Source organism: Anguilla anguilla, chromosome 4 (genome assembly GCF_013347855.1).
Source record: "Anguilla anguilla isolate fAngAng1 chromosome 4, fAngAng1.pri, whole genome shotgun sequence".
NCBI classification, from domain to species: Eukaryota; Metazoa; Chordata; class Actinopteri; order Anguilliformes; family Anguillidae; genus Anguilla; species Anguilla anguilla.
Window position 1 is genome coordinate 7,109,691 of NC_049204.1, and position 25,958 is coordinate 7,135,648.

General features: G+C 49.8%; 1 protein-coding gene across 1 annotated transcript; it reads right to left on the reverse strand.

Annotated features, from left to right (window-relative positions):
• Positions 1 to 601: 601 nt before the first annotated feature.
• Positions 602 to 24,375, reverse strand: ankrd24 (ankyrin repeat domain 24). Its single transcript, XM_035412971.1, is given in 23 exon segments — positions 602 to 2,520; positions 3,124 to 3,189; positions 4,627 to 4,770; positions 5,422 to 5,598; positions 7,409 to 7,642; positions 8,707 to 9,041; positions 9,376 to 10,166; positions 11,187 to 11,353; positions 12,967 to 13,163; positions 13,849 to 13,984; positions 14,552 to 14,671; positions 15,154 to 15,237; positions 15,796 to 15,845; positions 15,848 to 15,875; positions 17,324 to 17,337; positions 17,994 to 18,181; positions 18,450 to 18,556; positions 19,729 to 19,799; positions 20,142 to 20,199; positions 20,506 to 20,570; positions 21,017 to 21,105; positions 21,818 to 21,948; positions 22,962 to 24,375. Coding segments are annotated over 23 exon segments (3,390 nt in total). The 5' UTR covers positions 23,025 to 24,375; the 3' UTR covers positions 602 to 2,445.
• Between the last annotated feature and the right edge of the window lie 1,583 nt (positions 24,376 to 25,958).

The following is a 25,958-nucleotide window of genomic DNA, read 5'->3' on the forward strand; positions in this document are numbered from 1 at the left end:
GGGATGTAATATGTGATATTAATGTTACAGTTGTGCAATTTCACACACAGTTGGAGCTTGTTATAATGAACACATTTGTCTAAACGGTAGAGTCACAGTGTCACAGGAACAGCAGGTATTTTCCAAGATGGCTGACACTAGCTGTGTGGAGATAAGTAAGTTCATGCCCACAGGGGAGAACTTGCTCAATGGGTCCAAGGCAGCTGGAAATAATTGGGCAAGAAGGCATTCGTGAAAAAATGTTCTGAGCCCCCACAACCCACTTAAAGACCAAAAATACAGTTTCTGTGGTCCACCCCTTCTTAAAATTCAGCCTGATCTTTGTTCAAATATAGAATGCAAATGTTCTTTAGACGCATGCCAAAATGGCTGCATGTGCACTGTGTCTAGCCCAGTGCATGGAACAGGTGCAGTGTATGATTTTGGCCGGTGTGAATATCTATGGATATGTGTTACACCAAGTTATTTTTTTCATGCGTGAACTTGTGACCGCCCCTCCCCCCCCCCCCCCCCCCCCCGTCAACACCCTTCCTCCCATCCACCAGTGAGTCCGTAGAAGAATTACCAAGGGAGATTTAAAAAACTGACAGTGTCTTTCAAATTGTCAAAAACTGTTTAGCTTGTGACATACATTGTTTAATTGGATTTCGTACAGCGCTTACACCAAAACACTCAAAAATCCTTCTGCAAGTGTTTCATTCAACGCTATCTGTCGTATTGGGAAGACAAAGTGAATACTGTAGGCAATGTAATCAAAGCTTAAAGAACAGTGCATTTAGATTGACGCATAGCATTCAGTTCCAGTGCCCCGCCTGCTTTATCCTCCATTTCACTGAAGGCTTACATCCAGCGCTGCTATCGTTCCAGCCTTTTTAGAACGAAGCCCCACAATGTAAAGCATTCTACAGTAAATGCCGAGAACACCAACACCAGAAGACTGCAATGACTTTCTGGAAACACTAGGTGGCACCATGGTACAGCTTACGGCCCCCATAGATCAGGCTCACAAAAAAAAATATTATTTTAAATGTCTGAGGGCTCCATTCTGAATGGTTCTTACCTGCATGTAAATAGGATTTACAGGTATTATTTGTGAATGAGATACACGTTTTTGCTCAAATACATGCATTTTGATTTTTGGAGCGCAGAAGTTGAAATGAAAGTGGATGGGGGGGGGTCTGGAGGGGTTTCGATCCCATTTCCTCATTTATTACAACGGCTGTTTCTTGGCTGTAGCATCGCTGAGCAACGAAGAGCTACGTTTCAGCTGGACATCCCCTGCCTCATTATGCAACAGTGCCACGCCCCCCTGTCCTCTGATTGGACGTGAGTGACTGCAGCTCAGTTGATGGACAGCCGAGTGAAAGCTGACTGCACACTCTCAGCAGATACTAGTGAGACAAATTCACTGAGGACACTGCAGTGATGGAATAGGCCTGCAGGTACAAACTGAGCCCTCACAACAGGTGGAAGAAGGAAAAAATAGATCATAAAAAGTTGTTTAGAAAATGACTTCCTTGACTTCCTAAGAAGTGAATCTCTGGTCTTAATCTCAGGAACCGTAGATTCTGCTATGCTGAAACCTACACTAACGGGGACATTCAATAAAAAATAAAATAAATTATATTTTTGAAAATATTTTCACTGTAACATGTTTTTGTCATCCAAGACACCAGCATTATGTCAAAACAATTAAAATACTTAAACTTTGTTTCTGCTGGTTCTGAGGCGGATATGTCCAGTAAACCCAAGGAACTCATAACATAAAAAAAAAACGAAATGTCAACAAAAGTGGCGAAGCTCTTTGTGCAAATGCGACAGCTCTTACACTAGGACTATTCATCACTTATTTATGCATTTTCTGAGTGCATCGTTACTCATTGATATTATATTACATGTATAATTTTCATTAGTATTTGCTATTAATAAGTGATTAGGCACCAGATCGTCATTGTGAAGGGCAGTTGTGGAAGTCGGACTGATATGAATGTTGACGTGCCGCATGGCTAGAGCCCAAACTTTTTCCACTTCTGCGCTACTCTCCCCATTCCAGTACTGACGGGTGCAGTGCAGTCCTGCTTTTGGGCTTTTTGTGTGGAAAAAATAAATCTGAATCTTCAAATCAGAATGCGCACATTAGGAAGTAAAAGGGCGCCACTACTTGTCAAAACCAAAAAAAAATTTTCATGCCTGTAAGATGGTTTTGAATGGAGCCGTAAGCAGTCTGCGGAAACACGGGGCCTCTCTGACCCGTTTCCTGTTTCCTGTTTAGGAGAACGCTGGTCTGATCCTGAAGCTCGCTGAAAGACAAGGCCCAGTCCAGCTTCTAATTCAGTCCAATACCTGATGGGTCCATTTCTGTGCATGGCTGGGCTCTCCGCCTGGTACGATGCTACGCGGCGCTGGTTCTGGCCCTGTGGGGTTCTGCTCGGCCTGGGGGCGGGGTCAGTGACCCTGTCCTTTCTGTGTCATGCTCAGGATCTGCAGCAACAAGGCCTGAACCTCCTCATCCATCTGTCCCTGTGGAGCACACAACACAGGAATTCATTATCACACACATCCATCTGTCACCAAGGAGCACATATGCACACATTCATTATCACACACATCCATCTTTCCCTGATGAGTACACATCCATGCATTCATTATCACACACATCCATCTGTCACCAAGGAGCACATATCCACACATTCATTATCACACACATCCATCTGTCACAAGGAGCGCATATCCACACATGCATTATCACACACATCCATCTGTCACAAGGAGCGCATATCCACACATGCATTATCACACACATCCATCCGTCCCTGAAGAGCACACATTCATTATCACGCATCCATCTATCCCTGAGGAGCACACATCCACACATTCATTATTGCACACATCCATCTGTTCCTGTGGAGGACACACACAGACATTCATTATCACACACATACAACATCCACACATTCATTGTCACACACATCCATCTGCACCTGAGGAACGCATATCCGTGCAACCATTATCAGACATGCACTCCATGAGAGGCACATGGAGATACTCCATATCTCAGGTATTTCTCACAGGCATTTTACAAACACACACACACACACACACACATGGTGATGCCGAACACACCTGCACGGCAGCCAGCAGGTGAGAGCGATACACAGACACCACCGCTCGGTGCTTCCGTTCCCAGTCCTGCGCACAGAGGAGAGAGAGAGAGAGGCGACAGGTTTCACACAAAGCTGACATGCCCGTCCCCTGCACACAATACAGCGGGGTGCACTTTCAGCATAAACACACACACACACACACACACACACACACACTAAACACACACACACTCACACACACACACACACACACACACACACACACACACACTCACACACACACTCACACACACACACACACGCACTACACACACACTCACACACACACACACACACACTAAATACACACACACACACACGCACTACACACACACACACCACACACACACACACGCCACACTCTCACACACACACACGCACACACACACCACACACACACACGCACACACAAACACACATTCTCACACACACACACACACTCTCACACACACACACACACACACACACACACACATTAACCACGGGCCATGAAGCTGACACCTGCCTAACACGCTGCCGCTGCCGTCTGAACTCCTCGCTCGAACACCGCGTTAAAACCAAACACCGAACCCCACCGCGGTGCGGCGTGGCTCGCTCCAGGCCAAGCTGTCGGCTGCCTTTTCCTGTCACTCAGCACTTCACCCGTCAGCCCGAGCCGCCGCTCGCGCTGTTAACCGCTCTCTCGGCCTGGTTTCCTGAGTCTAAGACCGTTTCCGAGTTTAGAGCAAAGTCGAAAAACCCCTAATTGCGTGCGAATTACGACCCTCCAAAGGGCAAAGGGCGAACGCTGATGGTATAGATCAGGGGGTGTGGGGGCAATTCCGGTACTGGAGGTCCACCAATTACACTGGCTAAAATAGCTAATCGGCTGTGCTGTCACTGGTTCACTCATAGATTAGATCACAGTAAAAAGGGGTTTATATATATATATATAGTCAGTAACATTCTATGGCTGTCATTCATGCACTGGCCCAGGAATGAAGCTGAAATGTCAGCTGGCATACTGTAAATGTTTAGAGTATCTATCACTGTCCAAGCAATTCGAGGCACTCAAAGTAAAGAATGTAATAGTACTAGAGAAGAATGGGGGTATGGGGCAATCATAGGATGGATGGATGGATGGATGGGTGGATGGATGGATAAACAGGGTGAAAACATATACCAGCAGACCCTGTGCATTACATTACATTACATTACAGGCATTTAGCAGACGCTCTTATCCAGAGCGACTTACACAAGTTTTACACAGCATTTTTACATTGTATCCATTTATACAGCTGGATATATACTGAAGCAATTCCGGTTAAGTACCTTACTCAAGGGTACAACGGCAGTGTCCTACCCGGGAATCGAACCTGCGACCTTTCGGTTACAAGCCCAGTTCCTTACCCACTGTGCTACACTCCTGTGCATCTCCTGGACCAGGGCTGGGGATCTCTGTCCCGGTGTGTACACACAGAGACAAGCTCAGCGCTGCCCTCACCTGGAGCTGCTCCGTCAGTGTGGCCACTCGGTTCTGCAGCGCCGCCTGCTGGCCCGGAGGACCGGAGGAGGTCAGGCCCAGGGGAGGCGTCAGCGCCCCCAGCGCCTCCTTCAGGCGGAACACCTCCTTGGACAGCTCCGTAATCTGAGAGGGGTAGCGCAGACGAGCTTAGGCCCCGCCCTCCGTCTCATCCCCCCATTCCTCCCTTTCATCAGACCTGCCCTTCCATGACTAATCCCCACCCCCCTCTCTCTCTCTCTCTCTCTTTCTTATCGCTTCCGTTCCTCCCTCTTTCTCCCCCTGGGGGTTCTCCTCGGTCTTTGTGCTGTTATTTTCACGCCTGCTTTCACCGCTGCAGGTCTGTATTGCACGTTCTCCTTTCAGAAGCCCTCTAGCCCTGTTGAGCGTGACCCACCCTCAGTGACATCCTCGCTGTAAACACAGAGAGACTCTTTCCACAAAGAGAAGAGCCCACTCAGCGCCATTTTGTTTCTCTGCCGTTGACGCCAGTTCAGTCCAATCTGGTTCACGGTTCCAGAACAAGGACAGTAATCAGGCTTTTTGATGTTGTGTACAGCATCACAAACTCCTGTTACCAACTGGAACTGGAACCTCCCATAGACAGTAAAATGCCCCAGTGTTAATTCAACTCTAACGGAGCACATATGAGGGACCAATAGGGACCACAGTAGGACCGTATGCACTCTGTAAGAGTTGATTTAACACTGAGCATGTGTTGCCGTGCTGTTCAGAAGCACACAGAGAGCGGGATGGCCGCGGCAGAGTCTGTGCTACCTTGCGGTCCTTCTCTTTGACCAGGCCCTGGGAGGCCTGGATGTCCTTGTGCAGCTCCTGGACGTGGGTGGACTGGGCCTGCAGGTCGGCCAGCTGCTGCTGCACGGTGGCCAGGTGAGCCTCCGCCGCCTGCCGCTCGCTCTTGTTGAACAGGGCCTCCCGCTGCACCTGGAACACCTGCAGGGCCCAGACACACAGCGCTCAGAGAACAGGGCCTCCCGCTGCACCTGGAACACCTGCAGGGCCCAGACACACAGCGCTCAGAGAACAGGGCCTCCCGCTGCACCTGGAACACCTGCAGGGCCCAGACACACAGCGCTCAGAGAACAGGGCCTCCCGCTGCACCTGGAACACCTGCAGGGCCCAGACACACAGCGCTCAGAGAACAGGGCCTCCCGCTGCACCTGGAACACCTGCAGGGCCCAGACACACAGCGCTCAGAGAACAGGGCCTCCCGCTGCACCTGGAACACCTGCAGGGCCCAGACACACAGCGCTCAGAGAACAGGGCCTCCCGCTGCACCTGGAACACCTGCAGGGCCCAGACACACAGCGCTCAGAGAACAGGGCCTCCCGCTGCACCTGGAACACCTGCAGGGCCCAGACACACAGCGCTCAGAGAACAGGGCCTCCCGCTGCACCTGGAACACCTGCAGGGCCCAGACACACAGCACTCAGAGAACAGGGCCTCCCGCTGCACCTGGAACACCTGCAGGGCCCAGACACACAGCGCTCAGAGAACAGGGCCTCCCGCTGCACCTGGAACACCTGCAGGGCCCAGACACACAGCGCTCAGAGAACAGGGCCTCCCGCTGCACCTGGAACACCTGCAGGGCCCAGACACACAGCACTCAGAGGACAGGGCCTCCCGCTGCACCTGGAACACCTGCAGGGCCCAGACACACAGCGCTCAGAGAACAGGGCCTCCCGCTGCACCTGGAACACCTGCAGGGCCCAGACACACAGCGCTCAGAGAACAGGGCCTCCCGCTGCACCTGGAACACCTGCAGGGCCCAGACACACAGCGCTCAGAGAACAGGGCCTCCCGCTGCACCTGGAACACCTGCAGGGCCCAGACACACAGCGCTCAGAGAACAGGGCCTCCCGCTGCACCTGGAACACCTGCAGGGCCCAGACACACAGCGCTCAGAGAACAGGGCCTCCCGCTGCACCTGGAACACCTGCAGGGCCCAGACACACAGCGCTCAGAGAACAGGGCCTCCCGCTGCACCTGGAACACCTGCAGGGCCCAGACACACAGCTCTCAGAGAACAGGGCCTCCCGCTGCACCTGGAACACCTGCAGGGCCCAGACACACAGCACTCAGAGAACAGGGCCTCCCACTGCACCTGGAACACCTGCAGGGCCCAGACACACAGCACTCAGAGAACAGGGCCTCCCACTGCACCTGGAACATCTGCAGGGCCCAGACACACAGCGCTCAGAGAACAGGGCCTCCCGCTGCACCTGGAACACCTGCAGGGCCCAGACACACAGCGCTCAGAGAACAGGGCCTCCCGCTGCACCTGGAACACCTGCAGGGCCCAGACACACAGCACTCAGAGAACAGGGCCTCCCGCTGCACCTGGAACACCTGCAGGGCCCAGACACACAGCGCTCAGAGAACAGGGCCTCCCGCTGCACCTGGAACACCTGCAGGGCCCAGACACACAGCACTCAGAGGACAGGGGTCAGGCCTGGACATGCATGTACACACACACGCACACACACATATTGCACTCACACATATTGCACTCACACACACACCTATACACGTACACACACACACACACACATACTGCACTCACACACACACACACACACACACACACACTGCACACACACTCACACACACACACACATACTGCACTCACACACACATGCGCGCACAAACAAACACACACACACACACACACACACACAGTAGACACACACACACACATACTGCACTCACACACACACACACACACGCACACGCACACACACACCTCTGTGCAGGTCTTCTCGTGCTTGCGCGCCAGGTCCCCCAGGCGGGCGGTCAGCGTGTTGATGTCGGCCTGCAGGGAGAGCCGCTGGGCCTCGTGGTCCTCCTTGGACACCGCCCCCTGCTCCGCGGCCCTCTGGGACTTCAGCACCCTCAGCTCCGCCTCCTTGGCGCTCAGCGCGTCATCCGCCGCCTGCGCTTTACCCTCGCTCTCCTCTAGGGAGCGCTGCAGGGCCGTCTGGACAACACACACACACACATCACACAAGTAACAAAGGATGTGACCACTAGAGAAACACAAGAGGCAGAGCACAGGCCTGAAGGAGGTCTGTGTTAGCCTCCACACCGCTAACTCTAGAGCAGGGATCTCAAAATGCTGCCCTGGAGGGCTGGGTTTCCTGTCGGTTTTTGTGGTTTCCTGTCGGTTTTTTTGCAGCCAGTTTCTTCCTCGGAAACCAGACGAGTGGACACTTCCGCCCAGTGATCTCCATTCCGGCTCCTGGCGGGCCGCGGGGTCTGCTGGTCTTTGTTTTCGCCTCAATGTCAGCAGACAATTCAGACCCGAGAAACCAAGTGAGGCGAGTTAACTGTGTAATCGACCGCTTTAATTGGTCAATTAAGCGCTGAGTAACAACAGAAACCAGCTGACCCTGCGGCGCTCCAGGAACGAAGATCATTGGGCTAAAGTGTCCTAAAGTGCTTTAGCCAATCAGTGACTTAGACTGAGCACTTAAGTGCAGAAACAAACCAAAAAGCCACAAACACTGCACAGCCCTACAAGACTGGGATTTAAGTCCCCGCTCTACTGCATCTGGAAATGGTCTCCTCGCACCTGAGGTTCAGCCAGCATCATGCTATAGGTTTATGTCATTGGTTCAGTTGCCTTATATTGCCCACTCCAATTAGAAGAACATTTATTCATTAAGAGGAAGTACCTGACCATTGGTTTACTGACACATTAATGGAAGCTGGTTGGACTTAACATAACACAACATAACATAACATAATGACAGGAACAGACCATTAAGCCCAACAATGCTCGCCGTTTCCTGACTTGACCCATATTATAATACAAACCTGGTCAGACTCCTAGTACTGTAAGGTTATGAGCCTGACGAGTAACGTTAGGCCTTCATGAACTTGTCATTTCATACTGAAGTGAGTGGGGGTGTGTAGTTCAGTGTTGCGCTCTTAACTTGCGCTGTCCCATAGTTCAATCCTTCACTTGTAGTTCAGTACACAGTGAGCTCCCCCAGCCAGGAAGTTCTTCTGACTCAAACATCCACAATCCATCATTCTCACCTTGACCTTCTCGTGCTCCTCCAGGGACACGGCGTCCTTTCGGGCGGCCTGCAGCTCGGCCTCCAGCCTGGAGACCTCCTGCTGGGCGTGCCCGCGCAGGGCCCTCTCCTCCTGGAGCTCCCCGGCGGCCTGGGCCAGCTGGTCGGCCAGGGCGGACAGCGCCTCCTGGTGCTGGGCGCGGGGCACCGCGTCCTTCAGCTGCAGGACGTCCTGCGCCCGCTCCTCCCGCTCGGCGCACAGGCAGTCCAGGGCCTGCGCCGCCTCCTGCCGCGCCACCTCCAGCTCCTCCCGCACCGCCGCCAGGGTCCGGCCCCCCGACAGCCGCTCCGAGCGCTCTGATTGGACGGAAGTTGCACATGGTCACAGCCCTGTAAAGAGGCCCCGCTGCACTGGAAATAACTTCATAACCAGAGCTGCAGTCAGTCCATTCCAGCTATATATATATACTGTATACAGTATATATATAGTTTTGTTTACTTTCTGTTCTACTATGATCTGTGAGTATTTATGTACATATGTATGTATGCACTTATGTATGTATGTATGTACAGTATGTATGTATGTGCGTATACATATGTTGTTGCTTATTACCATGCGCTATTTTAACCAAAGTAAATTCCTATCAGCCTCAGTTGGAGCACTAATAGAGTCCTGAACCTGAACACTCGCCTGATGTGATGGAAGGCTCTGACCCCTCGGACCTGTCCTCCTCCTCCTCCTCTTCCTCCTCCCCGTGCGGCGGGGGGCGGAGCCTCTCCAGCTCCAGGAGGGCGTCGTTCAGCCGCATGGCCGCCTCCGCCCGCTCCCTGGCCAGCTGCTCCAGCTGCATCGCCATGGAGACCTGCACCTCCTCCAGCTCCGCCCGGGGGACGCTGCTCCTCAGCTCCTCCTGCAGCTGCGTCACCTTGCCCCGCAGGTTCTGCACCTCCTCCTCCACCTCCTTCTCCTCCTTCGCCTCCTTCTCCTCCCCTCCCCCGCTCTCCTGCTTCCTCTCTGCCAGAGCCGCCTCCAGCTCGCTCACTCTCTCCGTCAGCTCCTTCACCCGTTCTTCTCCCTCTCCGCCCTTCTCCTCCGCCCCCTTCTCCGCCAGGGCGGCCTGCAGCTCCTCCACCTGCTCCTTCAGCTTCTTCACGGTTTCGCCCTTCTCTTCCTCCTTCTCCTTCTCCTCTGCCGGCTCTGCCTCCGCCTCCTCTTTCTCCTGCCGCTCCGTCAGCACCGCCTCCAGCTCCTCCACCCTCAGCCGGAGGCGCTGCGTCTCCTGGCTCTCCCCCTGCGCCTCCTCCAGCTGCTCCACGGAGAACACCCCCACCTTCACCTGCTCCCGCAGCTCCTCCAGCTCCGCCTGGGTCTGAGCCAGCTGCTCCTCCACCGCCTGCAGCTTCGCCCCCTTCTCCTCCGCGCTCTCCGCCTCCCCCTCGCCTCCTCCCTCGCCTCCACCCTCTTCCGTCTTCTGAACAAACCTGATGACATTACATTACATTACATTTATTTGGCAGATGCTTTTATCAAAAGCGACGTACAAAAAGTGCATTTCATGGTCATGGACAACTACAAAAGACAGGTTCAATAAGATAGAATACTTATTTTGTACAGCTATTTCCAACCAAGAGCACAGTTTAGTTCACGCCGTGAACACTATTCTGACCTAACCTCTGCCAAGCCATTACATTACACTACAATACATTCATTTGGCAGACACTTTTATCCAAAGCGGCATACAATAAGTGCATACCAAAGGTCATGCTAAGTCAAACTAGAGGCATTACAAGCTACAACATCAAGACAATGATACAAGGCACAATAAGTGTTAAGGACAGAAACAAAGTAAATTAATTTCTTTTTTGCTAGAAGTAATATACCAACACAGCACCCCAAGCATGATCTACTCACTAAGCATTGTCAAAATATTATAATTTCCACGGTGTGCATGATTTTTTTAAAGATTTTTTTTAAAGTTGCATGATCACACTTCGCATTACAGTGTGAACTTGCGCTTGTGTAGTTGCATATGAATGAGCCATAAGTGTAAAAATAAAATATAATGTATGCACACTGACATACAGTGCGTACTTACTGTTTACATTATGTAAATACATTACAAGGTCCCTGTAATGTAGTGTCACCAGTATACTGCAAGCACACATTAACATAAAATTCTTACATAGTGCTTATATGTATCAATGTGTGAATACACAACAACGTCCCTGTAATGTAGTTTCACCAGTTTATTGCAAGCACACATTAACATAAAGTTCCTACATACTTCTTATAAGTACCAATGTGTGAATACACAACAAGGTCCCCATAATGTAGTGTCAACAGTTTATAGCAAGCACACATTAACACGCAGTACTTGCATACTTGATTGCTTGTATGAATATGTAAACACACACCGCAAGGTCCCCGTAAAGCAGTGTCCCCAGTTTGTACCCCGATGTGTGTGGGGGGGTTTTTCGCATGGATAGAGACCGGCCTCGTACCCGTGCTCCTCCGCAATGCTGGAGGCCTCGGCCGCAGCCTGGGCCCGGAGGAGGCGCTCCTGCAGCCCCTCGAACTCCTTCCTCAGGGAGTCGTACTGGACGGTGGGCACGAAGTCCGGGCTGGAGCTCTGCAGGTCCGTGTCGTCCTTCTCAAAGGTCTCCAGCATCTGCGGAGGGGTGGGCGGGGTGGGCGGGGGGGGGCGGGGGGAGGGGCGGGAGCACACAAAAACCACCTCGCTGAGAAACGGGTACAAAATGGCGGCTTTCCGCAAAATGGCGGCTTTCCACTTCCATCTCACATTCTGACGAAAAAAACCCCTGGATTAAAAGGATTTAACGACAGCCACAGCTGGCGGACCACGAGGGAGAACTGCAAATGGTAAACGGTAGGAAAGTGGTTAGCGCTGTTGCCTTGCAACAAGACGGTTCTGGGTTCGAGTCTCAGCTGGCCCGGGACCTCTCCGCGTGGAGTCTGCGCGCTCTCCCACCGTGGGTTCCCATGGGTTCCCGTGGGTTTCCTCCGGGTGCTCCAGCCGAAACATGCAGCCCAGGCAACTACAGGTGCGAATTAGCCCTCCTGTGGTTAAACTCTTGCCCATTCACAGAGATGCTAATATTGCGCATTGTCCCTGTCAAACAAACTAATAAACTAATAAATTAAAATTAAACGGCGTTTCTAAATGTCGCCCGTGGCAGAGAGAATCGTTGCGTGCCAACTGCAGAACTACGGGCAGAAAGTTCCGAAGTCATTCTTGCTCCGGCTCCCGGTGACTCACTGGCGTTCCCGCGCCCCTCCCTGGAGTCAGACGGTCCCGCCGAATCCCGCCAGCCGTCGTCCGCCGAGCCGCGGCGCCGTCGTCTGCAGTGCGCAAAACTCCCGTCGGCTTCTCCCGTCGTCCGTCGTCGTGGACGGCATCGTCGTGCCCTATTTAAACTCCCCCGGCTTCCTTCGCAAGACCGTGACCCACTTTGTGGAGAATGCCAGCGCGCCCAGTCTCTCTCTCTCTCCGTAATGGCTTTCTATTTATACCTAGAGAAACTGCATCAGGCATATAAACTGGCGATGACTAGCACTACTCGCGGTTGTGCCTAGTCCCTAGGCTAGCTTAGCAACATGGCGACTGTAGACTGATGGTGAGGGACACTGACAACTGTGGTTAAGTGTGTCTGTAGCAGCGACCCACAGCTGCGTGTAGCTCGTACTGTGGCCGGCCTGCGCCTGTCAGCTCCCATATAGAATGCGAGGGAGCACCTGTTTGTGTTTGTGATGTGTGTGAGTCTGTGTGCGTGTGTGTGTGTTTGTGTGTGTGTGTGTGAGTATGTGTGTGTGTGTGTGTGTGGTGGGTGTGTGTGTATGAGTATGTGTGTGTGTGTGTGTGTGTGTGTGTGTGTATGTGTGTGTGTGTGTGTGTGTGGTGGGTGGGTGTGTGTGAGTATGTGTAGAGACAGGTGTTTGTAAGTGTGTTTGTGTGTGCGTGTGAATGTGTACGTGTGTGTGTGTGTGTGTGTGTGTGTTTGGGTGGGTGTCTGTGTGGTGTGTGTGTCTGTGTGTAAGTATGTGTACAGACAGGTGTTTGTATGAGTGTCTGTGTGTGCGTGCATGTGCGTGTGAATATGTGTGCGTGTGTATGTGTGTGTGTGAATGTGTGTGTGTGTGTGTGTGTATGTGCGTGCGTGCATGTGTGTGTGTGAGTGTGTGTGTGTGTGTGTGTGTGTGTATGTGCGTGTGTGCATGTGTGTGTGTGTGCGTGTGCGTGTGTGTGAGTGTGTGTGACTGTACCTGCACTTTAAGGACCAGGTCAGCGTTGGCTGCGGTCAGCTCCTCCACCTGCCTCTGAAGATCAGCCAGGGAGTCGGGGTTCCCCTGGCTCTGAGAGACGCAGAGAGACTCGGGGTCCCCCTGCGAAGTGCCGTCCTCCTGGGTAGAGAGGGTTTCGAAATCGGACCTCGACTGCCGGGAGAGAAGTCTCTCCGCACCTGAGACACGCAGGAGAGAGCACTGGGGTGATCACCTTACACCCGGAAAAGCACAGCACTTACGCAGCTACGGACCTCCAACAGCGTACCACTCAGCAGAGATTACACAGACATGAACATTCGGCGCCTAAAGAGTTAACGGCAATTACACGGCTAAAAACATCCAGACATTCTTGGGTAGTGAATAATAAAAGCCCCCTGTGTTGTGTATATATGTAATATTACTGCCTGTAGAGTAATCTGAAAAATTTGTCTTGGGTTAAACTATTTCAAATAAAGAGCATGCAAATGATATAATCAGTGGAATCAACGCATAGAACATATAAAGAGGGCAAAATGATGGATCACGCCATTGGAGAATCCAGGACAATGTGGACCTGAAGAGCCCAATTGTCTATGTCCCAAATGCATTACCTAGTAAGCTGTTCCACACATTGACAACTGTTCATGGGAAATGTAGTTCCTGGTATCCTGGTACAGTGCAATTACCTGTACCTGTAGCCATTTTTCACCAATGCCCCACTGTTCTTCTATGAAATGTTAACGTTGATGAATAATCGTCAATAAACTGCCACCCGACTGCGACAGCTTGGCGACCTGTCCAGAGTGTATTCCTGCCTCTCGCCCAATGCATGCTGGGATAGGCTCCGGCGCCTCCCGAGGGCAGGAGCGGGGCGGAGCTGACCTGGGAAGTCCAGCATGTCCTCGGTGTCCTCGGAGTCGCTGAGCGCCCCCTGCAGGCCTCTGTACTCCTCGATCTCCGCGCGCAGTCTGTCCCGCTCGGCCTCTGCCTGCGTCAGACGCTCCTGCAAGGCGACCATCTGGGACAGACACACAGAGGCGCCACACGTTCAGGGAAGGGGGGGCTGAGACTCAAAAAAAAAAGTAGGGGTTGCAGGTTCAAAACCCAACTGAGGCACAGCTGCTGTACCCCTGAGCGAGGTAGTTAAGCTGAATTGCTTCAGTAACAATCCATCTGTTAGGTTTTTAAAAAAAAATCAGTTCAACACTTTGAAGAGTTTTGGAATGTTTGTTTCAGAATTCTGAAGTCAGTGTTCTAGAACTCCATTGCTTTCAATTACCAGTAGTGATTGTTACATCAGCATTTGAATGTTCAGTTAAGAATATATTTGTAATATTATGTCTTAAAGGGTTAAAACTGGAAACTGTGTCAGTCTAAGGGAGTCTGCTAAGCAAATGAATAATACACAATGATAATATGCGAATAATAATGTTGTGTATTTTTCTGATAAAGGCAAGAGTATGTATGTGATACTAGAAATACTACATTAATATATGAGATGTTTCTGAGAGACAGTGCTGGTGAACCTGAAGGACGATGTCATTCTAATACAGCCCATGGGGAGAATGTGAGGAGGGTGCAGTACCTCCTCCAGTGCAGTGTGGGCACTGTGCTGCTGCTGCTCCAGGCCCTTGATCTTCTGGAGCAGACGTCCTCTCTCCAACCTCAGCTTACGGATCTCCTCAAACACCTCCTCATCCTCCGTCTCTCTCACACACAGCAACACAATGTGACACTTCAGTAATTCCTCAGCAATCCCCCAGTCATCAGATTAATTCCCATGGCAAGTCTTTAGTTTATGGCTAAAGGCAATTTAGATTATTTTGACTACTGACCGTGGAGTGAATCCACACACTGGCAGGGTGCTTTAACAGGACAAGCCAGCCAGCACACAGCCCATTGTCAGTGTTTCCTCAGCTGTGTGTAGTGTTTAACATAATGCCCCTGAGCAGGTTCATGGGGGGGTGGGAAACTGGGGCACTTTGTCCCGGGCTCAGGCTCGAGGGGGTCTAGGATATGGGCCCCCTTTAATTTGTTACAAAATCTATTCGGTGGGGGCCTCCCAAAATATTTTGTCCCGGGTCTGACAATTTATAGCTGCAGCCCTGTCTGCAGTCACAGCAGACGTACTGTAATTAAAAAAAAAAAAATTTGTGGTGCTGTGTGCATGCTGTGGCTGTCACTCACAAGGCCGGCCTGAGGGGGGCGCTGTGTTTCTGGGGACTGCGCTGGGGTTGGCGGACCCTGGGGCTCCAGGCTGGATGGGGATCCCTGTAACATCACACATTTACATGGATTATCTGTCCATCAGGCTCATTATTCAGCTGAATACGGTCCATTAGCCACAGCACATCTGCTTCAATTTTCCCCTTGAAGAATTATCTTCTCGCTACACTAATTCCGCTGATTGACTTTGATTGCACAACAGAGCCGCACTGTTTGCATAAGATAAGTGTCCTGTGGATGTACTTGTTGCTAAAAGCCAGTTATTTAAGAGTTTCACAACAAATTACTTATCTTGGGGCTTCAAAAAGGCTTCAAAGATGGAATATAAGTACACTTTTTGTCATTTCATGACAAACATATTTAATTGCAATATATTTCTTACAATATATATTGCACTCATTAAAAGAGGAAATTATTTTTAATATTATATTTACACATATATTAGGTGTCAACAATATCTTGCTACTATCACCTATTTAAATATACTGTGGTATTTTACTCTATTTCGCTAAGGGTAGCTACATGTTCACTTAACTTCTACCCTGTGATTTGGACAGAAAATGGCAGACTTCTTGTTTGACCCTGAACTCTCACATCTCATACCTGGGGAGGGGACCTGGGCGGAGGGGGGGCCTTCCTCTTGCGGGGCGTGGCCCCCCTGGAAGGGGAGGGGGGGCAGGGGGCTGTGGGTGTGACAGACAAACACACATCAGACTCAGGTGAGGAAAGAGCGGGATGACAGCAGGATATCAGCAACAACTCATTACAACTCATCAGGGAGGATCCGGGTATTAAAGCAAGCCAAGCACTATCAGGCCATGATTCCAGTGTGAATGAATGAGGTGATTTACGCTTCATCTGTTCAGCATTCCGAATACAATCTCAAAGCAGTCCTGATAGACCAGCTGCCTCTTATCACTGAAATACATTCCTGTGTTCTCTCGGTTTGTTTTGGGTAATTCAATGATGAAATGTGCTTTTCATTGAGCTTGGGAGTAATGTGTATGGAACAGGCCACAATTTCCATAAGCACTGGTGGGATGCAAATTTTCAGTGGCAAGATAAAAGTATAGGCAGATAATAAGGTATGTGTGATACTGAAGTATGTGTGATAATGAAGTATGTGAAGTATGTGGGATAATGAAGTATGTGAAGTATATGTGATAATGAAGTATATGTGATAATGAAGTATGTGTGATAATGAAGTATGTGAAGTATGTGTGATAATGAAGTATGTGAAGTATGTGTGATAATGAAGTATGTGAAATGTGTGGGATAATGAAGTATGTGAAGTATGTGTGATAATGAAGTATGTGAAGTGTGTGGGATAATGAAGTATGTGAAGTATGTGGGATAATGAAGTATGTGTGATAATGAAGTACGATTAATCTGTGATGCAAACTGCTGAGTGGTCACTGTTACCTCCTCTCCAAGGCCCTCTGTGGCTAAGAGTGCATGGGGGAGAGACAGACAGATCTTTACCAAATCGATAAAACTTTACACACACACACACACACACACACACATTTGCACACACACACCCACACTTGCACGCACACACACACATGCACGCACACACTCACACAGTACACAAACACACTCACACAGTGCACATACACATCCTCAAACACACACACACACACACACACACACACACACACGTACACACACACACCACTCTCTATTTTCATTAAGAGCATTGATCAAAACATTGCCAGCGGCTCAGACTCATTTCCAGAGACAGCATTAGACGGCAGACAGTGCCGCGCAGTACTGAATGAAGGCTGTGTCATCGCCGCAGTGGTGCGTGTATATCACACTGGAGGATTAGTGCCAGCTTTATTCCCTTAGCCAACAAGCTGAAGCCATTACTGCCGTGACCGTAAACTTCAGGCCAATAAACGACAGCACGATTCACACGAAACACCTCACCAGCCCTGAGATGCGTCCCGCACTCGTTTCCATGCAATGAGGAGACCTGACTTTTCATTATAATAAATAAAGATTAGGGGTCCAATGCACAAAAGATTACACGTATAACAGTGTGTCTTTATCAATGGAATCAGCAGAAATGTTGATCTTTGTGTTGAAGCTGACACCTTTTGCACACTAGCAGATTTGGTCTTTACACCATTCTTTCTTTCTCTCTTCTCTCTAACTCTCTCTTTAAAAAATTCCCTTTTCTCCTTTACCCCTCGGTGCTCTGCACCACGCAGTGAAGAGTTTTTTGTGATCGTGTTCACTGTGATGGTTCTGAGCCAAGTATGTCAGGCCCCCCTCATTGCAAACACAGCCAGATAGCGATTAGCATGGTTTTACATGGTCTACGTTTACACGCACACCAATACTCCAGTTATTGGGAGCAATCAGTTTATTCCAGCATTTACATTACTGCATACGCATGAATATACGTAATGCGATTACTCCAATAGCCACTTCGACATAATCCCTTCCATAATCGGCAGACCGGGCAGCCATGCTTGTTTTCAACCGGGACCTTCGACTGGATTCACGTGTAGTTTCAAAAAGCCAAAAGAAATTGGAGTAAAACGTCTACATGCGCCAAAAACAAATCTAAAGATAAGGGAATAATCCAGGTGTATTAATCGGATTGTGAATTTACACCGATAAGAATATGACCATGACCATTTCAATAATCAGAGTATTGCCATAATCGGAGTAAAAGATGAGAGTATTAGTGTGCGTGTAAAAGCACCCACTGACACCGCAGTCACAGAGAGCAGAGGACGACAGGCTCTCGTTCCCTCTCTCTGAGACCCCGGCACGCGTGGGCGTGTCACGGCCTCGCCCGAGATTACCCGCGCCCGCGGACTGCAGCAGCCGCGTCAGGTGCTCGTTGCCGACGGTAACGCTGTAGTGGGCGGCGCTGTGTCCCAGGGAGTCAGTCAGGCGAGCGTCAGCCCCGCCCCTTAGCAACACCTCCACCGTCTCCACGCTGTCGCTCTCACTGGCCAGCATCAGGGCGGTCCTGGGACACACACAAGCACACCAGCGCTCAATAAACTACAAAATACTTACAACACTAAATAATGAACTACAATCAAGATGGCGGAGGCATAGATCTACTTTGCAAAAACGTTTCTCAAAGGACCTCACTGTGTGCCCAGGAGCATTGTTATGTTGGTGCTGTTCTTATTGTCACTATACTGATATTGATATTGTCTATAGAATCTGCCCCTGTAGGCCCCAGGGTGAGGGTGTGTGGGGCAGAGGGGCAGATGCCTGCTGTTACGTACCTGCCCTGATTGTCCTGTAGATTGGGGTTGGCCCCACGGTCCAGCAGGAAGGCACATAGCTCTACTCGACTCATCTGGGCAGCCAGGAGCAGAGGGGTCGAGCCGTCCTGGGACAGAGAAGTTTCTTTATTATCATATTCACCTTTATTATGATGATGATGATGGTGATCATTATTAGTATCATCATCATCATCATCACTGTCATCATCATCATCATCCTAATCAGTGTCATAATCAGTGTCATCACCACCAACTTCATCATCATCACCATCATTAGCACCATCATCATCACCACTGCCACCATCATCACCACCATTCTCATCATTATCAGCAGCAGCAGAAACAGCAGCGCCTTCCACACATTATTTATCACAGAGTTCACACAAAATGTCTCCTTATTTCTCCTGGGCTTACAGTCAGGCTACATGCTCCCTTTGAAGCACAGCAACATGTAATCAAATTAACAGAATTATTAAAGAATGTCCTGAGACTCGTGCTGACATGAAAAAAACATTCAAGGTACATTAACTAATATGGTAATGAGAAGGTTCCTATAAGGTTTCTAGTCATGCCGGAGGCAGTGGAGGTTACGAATTTCAAAGCTACCCAATTAGTCAGCAGCTCCCCTCAATGCATAATGGATTAAGATGCACTGATTAAAAAAAAACTAATGCTTTTAGGTGAAATACCACTTAAATTGAAACAGCGGATATCAGTGGATATTGCAATCAATCATTTATAATGATACAAAAATCAATACCACACACACCATCACTTTTTCCACATTCCATAAGTGAAAAAATAACAATACAACATATAATTTTTTGGTAGGATTTTCTTGGATATGTCCAAAAGACACGGCGTCACTGCAATCAGGTCTAATAGCAGAAGAGCTTCACAGCTGTGTGCTGCGATGTCACGCTGCATTTCTTTACACATGGCCGTGGGAGTTAGGTGTGAACATCCTGGAGAGATTCTGCTGAATGTGCAGCGAGAACGATCTCGTTGCTGAATTCTCTCACCAAGCACTTCCTCTCCACTTCTATGAAAGAAGATTTTTTTTTCTGAATATTGGTCACAAAATAGATCTGTCTTTCAAAACGGTTAATAATCTGTGGGGATTTAACTGGCGTCTGAAAGGTTCAGGTTTTGACTGACGCACGATGCTGCTGTTTAACGACCAGCTGCAAAGCACCTCTACGAGTGTTGTGGGTGGTGATTGGGCGGACCGCTGGTAGGCACAGCCCCCTCTGTGTGCTGCAACAGTGCACTAACTCACCCCATCCTGAGCATCCAGGCAGGCCTTGAAATCCCATAGAGTCTCCGTGCTGCCCAGACACCCACTCACCGCTAAGCAGATGGGGGGTGGGGGGTGGGGGGGGGAGGTGGCAGAGAGAGAACAGCCCTGCGGTATTACCCCTTTGAAGAGCAGGTTTACTTAGAATGTTTTCTTTTTTTCAAAATTCCAAGTCCTAGATGTTCTAGAACTCCACTGCATCCAGTCACCAGTACTGATTGTTACATCAGCATTAGAATGTTCGGTTAAGAACATTCTAATCACACGCTTGTGACCTCACAGCTTAAAGGTTTCATGCAGCGTTCACAAAGGTCTCCAGGGCTCTGAGGACACTTCACAGGCCTATGCCCTGTACTGCAGTGCATCTCACTTCACTAATGAGAGGCTGGTTTTACCTGCATGATGAAGGGCCGTCCTTCCGAAGCTGTCTGTAGAATCTACAGGTAAACTCTCCTGTGGGGTCCAGAAGCAGAAAAGTCTTAGCCAGCACAAAGACACCGTAGCACCTACTCAGCAGTACCACGCCTATGCCTCCAAGGGAAGGCATGTTAATTTGATTTAGGCCCGGAATATCTCTGACACACATATTTTCCACCTCTCTTATCCTCCCGTGTATTTTCCATCTCTCCTCTCTTTCATCCCATTCTGCTCTCCGTCTCTCTCTCGCAGAAACTGCTACATCAGTCCTCTGTCGCCGTGGCGATGTACGTCAGGGTGACGTACGTTAGTGAGAGAGGCCCCCGGGGGGCGAACACTGACCTGCAGCAGCCTCTTCACACACTCAGCATGGCCGTTCTTCGCTGCCAGGTGAAGGGCATTGAAGCCTTTGGGAGTAAAGGGGGGAGAAAGAGGGGGGGTAAGGAAAGAGATGGGGGTGAGAGAGAGAGTGAGGGAGAGGGGAAGAGGGAGATAGAGGGGGTGAGAGAGTGGGGGGGAGAGGGAGAGAGAGGGGATGAGAGAGAGAGAGTGATCAGTAAAAAGCTAAAGAAACCATAGTTATATAAAGCCATAAAGCCATAAAGAAAGACTGCCAAGAGAATTAATATGGTGGAGTCTATAATCCTGTCTGTCCCATACGACACAGTTTTTACAGCCTTGTTCGTCCTATAAAGTGGAATGTGCTCTTTCCTGCTCTTCCTCATTTACACTGTAACATGCACAGCCCCTGCCCGCCTGCCTGCCTAACGGTCTGCTCGTCTCTGGATAGGATAACGCCACGGCCAATCAGTGCGCGCAAGCGATGGCGGTTCTCGGCGGCTGTACCGCCGACCTGTGCCGTCGGTGGAGCTGACGTCCACCCCGTGCGACAAGATGGCCTCCAGGCAGTCCACGCGACCCCGCGTCGCGCACACGTGGAACCTGAGGGGAGAGGGAGTAGATGGTTACAGCAATGAACATGTCCTGGATACTCGTGAGAGTAGAACTCATCCTGGCCCAAGTACCTTCCATCTGAGTTAAGGTTAAAATAAGACAATGCTAATTTAATTCAATGCTTTAGTTAAAACGGATTTTTAACCCTATCTCCTCTCATTTTATATCTGCTATGTCCACCTAAGCTGTTACACAGTATTATATGTACTGTAATGTCCATTGCAGATTCGCCCTGGAAGACCCCGTCCCAACGGGATAAAAAGGTATTGTATATCGTATCGTACTGTATCGTATTCCACTCATTAGCATAAGGAGTTACATTACATCACATTTGTTTAGCAGATGCATTTATCCAAAGCGACGTACAAAAGTGCATACCAAAGGTCATTGGAACAACTACAGAACACAGGTTCGATAAGGTACAAATACTCATTTTTTACAGTTATTCATAGCCAAGAACAAAAAAGTCCAGTTCACACAGTGAACATTATTCTGACCGAACCTATGCTAGGTCAAACTAGGGGGCAGTACAACCTACAACATCAGAACGACAATACAAAGTACAATAAGTGCTGGAACTGAGGTACATGTAACATGAGTGGTATGCAAGAGGGGGATTAAGTGAAATGATCCGCAGAGTGGTGGCAGTTAGTTAGTCCAGGTACAGCCTGAAGAGAAGCGTTGCCTCCACAGTACGTACGCAGACTTTCCGTCAGCGTCGAGCTTGGAGGGACAGAGTCCCTTCTTGACCAGCAGGGCGGTGACCTTGTCGGGTTCGTTCTGCTCCACGGCCTGCAGCAGCCGCTCGTCGCTCTTGTTCCAGTCCTGGCTCTGAGAGGGTCAGAGCGGGGCAGAGAGGGGCAGAGAGGGGTAGAGAGGGGTAGAGAGGGTCAGAGCGGGGCAGAGAGGGGCAGAGAGGGGTAGAGAGGGGCAGAGAGGGGCACAGAGGGGCAGAGAGGGGTAGAGAGGGGTAGAGAGGGGTAGAGAGGGGCAGAGAGGGGCACAGAGGGGCAGAGAGGGGCAAAGAGAGGTGGATCAGAACCCCAACCGGACCCAGAACCACAACAAGTTTCCCTACCACACAAATCAAATCAAATTAAATCAATTCAAATCAAATCAAATCAAATCAGAACCCAACTGGACCCAGAACCACAACCTCAGCAAGTTTTCCCTACCACACAAATCAAATCAAATCAATTTTGTTTGTTGCCTTTTACAGAGGAGTGTCACAAAGACACTTTACAGAGAAACAGAAGGAAAACTGGGGAAAAACCAGGCCTGAACCCCCAAGCGAGGTAATAAAAAAACTCCCCAGTGAGAAGAAAAGCAGTCCAACAGCAGCAAGAAAAAACTCCCAACAAACAGGGACAGGTTAAACGAACCATTGCCTTGAACCGTTGAGCAACGCAACTTAAAAGTTACAGGTGAAAGAGATTGGTAATCAGTACCACTCTCAAAAGTAGAGACTCGAACAGAAGAAAGAACAATATGAAGAAGGCTTACTAGACAAACATGTCAGCAGGCATCTCTTCTAAAATATACTTTTGAAAGTAAAGTTTTGAAAAAAGGCTTTTGTAGGACTGAGACCCTATTTTAGAGATTTGCCTCTTTCTTTCATTCCTAAGACTGATCAAGCCACAATTTCTTGTAAACAAAAGTGTTAAATGAGGGACTCCATACAATATGAGATTGAAAGGTAAAAATTCTCTTTTTTTTCTCTCCCAGATTCTAATTTTAGATGTGAAATCTCAGAGGTCCACTGAGAGAGTTCCTGTGGCTTTTCTTCTTCTGTGGTGTGCCACTGGCGCCGCAGTGACCCCCGCAGGTCAGGAGGAGGTACGTACCGGAAATGCGCTGAGACAAGGGCAGAAGCGCTTCATCAGGTTCAACAGAAGCTGAGGATCCATAGAGCTGAGAGAGCAGGTCACACACCCTGCTGCTGCACTGGCCTACACACTGATACCGCTACCCACTCACACACACACACACACACACTCTGCTGCTGCACGGATACCCTTACCCACTCAGACACACACACACACCCTGCTGCTGCACGGATACCCTTACCCACTCACACACACACACACCCTGCTGCTGCACTGACCCACACACTGGTACCCCTACCCAGTCACACACACACACTCTTAGACACACACACATACATACACACACCCCACCACTGCACTAACCCACACACTGATGCACTTACCTACTCACACATGCATTCACACTCATACACACACACACACTCATACACACACTCACTCACGCACACACACCCTGCCGCTGCACTGACCCACACACTGATATCCTTACTCACTCACACACACACACACACACACACACACTCAGAGCTCCACTGTCTAGACCGAATTACTCTACAGGCACCACACTTTCCCCTGAATCACTGAGGCACAGAAGGTACCTGATACACTGACTAAATTACTGACACACACACAGGCACCACAGACCCCAAACTGAATCACTGACACAGACACCGTACACGTTCATTCACAAAAAGACTTGGACACCACACCCACGTGGACATGCGGAGCCTAAATTCTGAGCAAAATGAAACAAAGAAATGTCCACCTACACCCAGCCACACAGCAAGAGGATCAATGAATCTGAGTCTAACGTGCAGAATGAATCACCATACCCCTATCCAGACCAATGAATCTGAGTCTAACGTGCAGAATGAATCACCACACCCCTATCCAGACCAATGAATCTGAGTCTAACATGCAGGATGAATCACCATACCCCTATCCAGACCAATGAATCTGAGTCTAACGTGCAGAATGAATCACCACACCCCTATCCAGACCAATGAATCTGAGTCTTACATGCACAATGAATCACCACACCCCTATCCAGACCAATGAATCTGAGCCTTACAAGCACAATGAATCACCACACCCCTATCCAGACAAACTCACATGAGATGGAGAGAGAAGGTCAGTCAAGGCCCACAGTCACACTCATGAGTTGCATTTCAGGCAGAATCGAAACAAAATGACCTCACCTTGCGATTAACCCGTGACAGAGCACGATGTCCATACACACACACGCACACACACACACACACACACACACACACACCCTCCTCTGACTCTCAGTCTGACAACAGTGTCGCTCTCCAAACCCAACTCCCTCCCTTGTCCGGTACTGCTGGTCACAGCGATATTCTCACACTGCAGTCCGTAGACTACCTGGAACAAACTGTATAATCACTCTCACTCTCTCTCCCTCTCTGTCTCTCTCTCTCTCTCTCTCCCTCTCCCTTTCTCTTTCTCTCTCTCTCTCCCTCCCTGAGTGTCCTTCTTTTCCACACTCTAACCTAATAATATCTTCATCCCCCTATTCTTCTTTCTCCCCCCTATCTCTCTTCTTCTTCTCTCTCTCTCTCTCTCTCTGCCCCACCTTTTTTGCACATGGTTTTTCCGTCAGCCCCCCCCCCCCCCACCACCCCCCCCCCCCCCCCCCCCCCCCCCCCCCGGCTGTCCTATCTGGGCTGGGCTCCCTGGAACCATTTGCATGGGGGATGAAAGCTCAGCAAAACAGAGCAGGGACAGGGATCTGGCTGCTGGAACCGGGGCAGGGGGGACAAAGCTAAAGTCCCCCAGACTATCTGATTATTCTGTCTGGCCAGGGGGGTCATGTGACTTTACCACACCGAGATGCGTATAGAGTATTTGTGTGTTTGTGTGTTTATGTGTGTGTATGAGTGTGTATGAGCGTGTCTGTGTGTATGTGCGTTTGTGTTTGTGTGTGTGTGTTTGTGCGTATGTGTGTGTGTGTGTGTGTGTGTGTGTGTGTGTGGGTGTGTGTATGTGTGTGTGTGTGTGTGTATGAAGCTAAGCGTGCAGGTGTGTAAACTTTTTAGATAATTTAATCACTCCCATCCCATTGGTTGCTTCATGGACACCCCCAGTCAAACACTGTGGCCTCTCTACACACCCCTCTTTTGCTGAGAAGGGAAGCAAACAGCCACGGCTGAGTGAAAAGATGGCGTCGTTAAGACCGAATGAGACCAAAGTCACTATGCAGAAGTGTGACAGATTCCCTGCATTCCACATCACTTCTGCAGGATTGTGATTGAGCAAAAAGCACCAGCAACCGCCTATTCCAACTTCTCAACAATACATGGTCAGTGATACAAGTGAAAACAAAAAACCTTTACAAAATGTACCGCCGTCGCAAAAGCCACAGAACTGCGGAGTGCCCCTAAAACATTACAGCTTGTGTGTGTGTGTGTGTGTGTGTGTGTAGTATCCCCCCAGAAATGCAACTGAAGGGCAGTCACCTTCCCTTGAGCATCGACGCCATGTGACTGGGTAATTATAGGTAATCTATAGCTGAAGTGGAGGGACCCTGATGGGAGGACGAACAATGAATAAGAGTAAAAATTGAGATTGGGGAGGGATGGGGGGGGGGGGGGTGGGTGGCTGAGAAAAGTGACCCAACCTGCAGTGTACTACACAACTGTGCCTCTCTCTCCCTCTCCTTCCCTCTTCCTCCCCTTCTCTCTCTGTCTATCTATTTGTCTCATTCTCTCTCTCACACATACACACACACATGCACACATGCGCACACACACATACACATGTACACACACACTCACACACATACACACACACTTACACACATGCTCGCACACACACACAAACTCACCCACACACACACACACACACACACACCTGTCACGCTGTCAGAATATGATTAATGACAGAACGCCTCCTAACTATCCCAGCTATACCTCAGCAGGCAGACGGGCCCAGAGGAGCCCACAAAAACAGGTTACCCCACAGAGGAACAGCCTTTCTCTCTCTCTCTCGAGC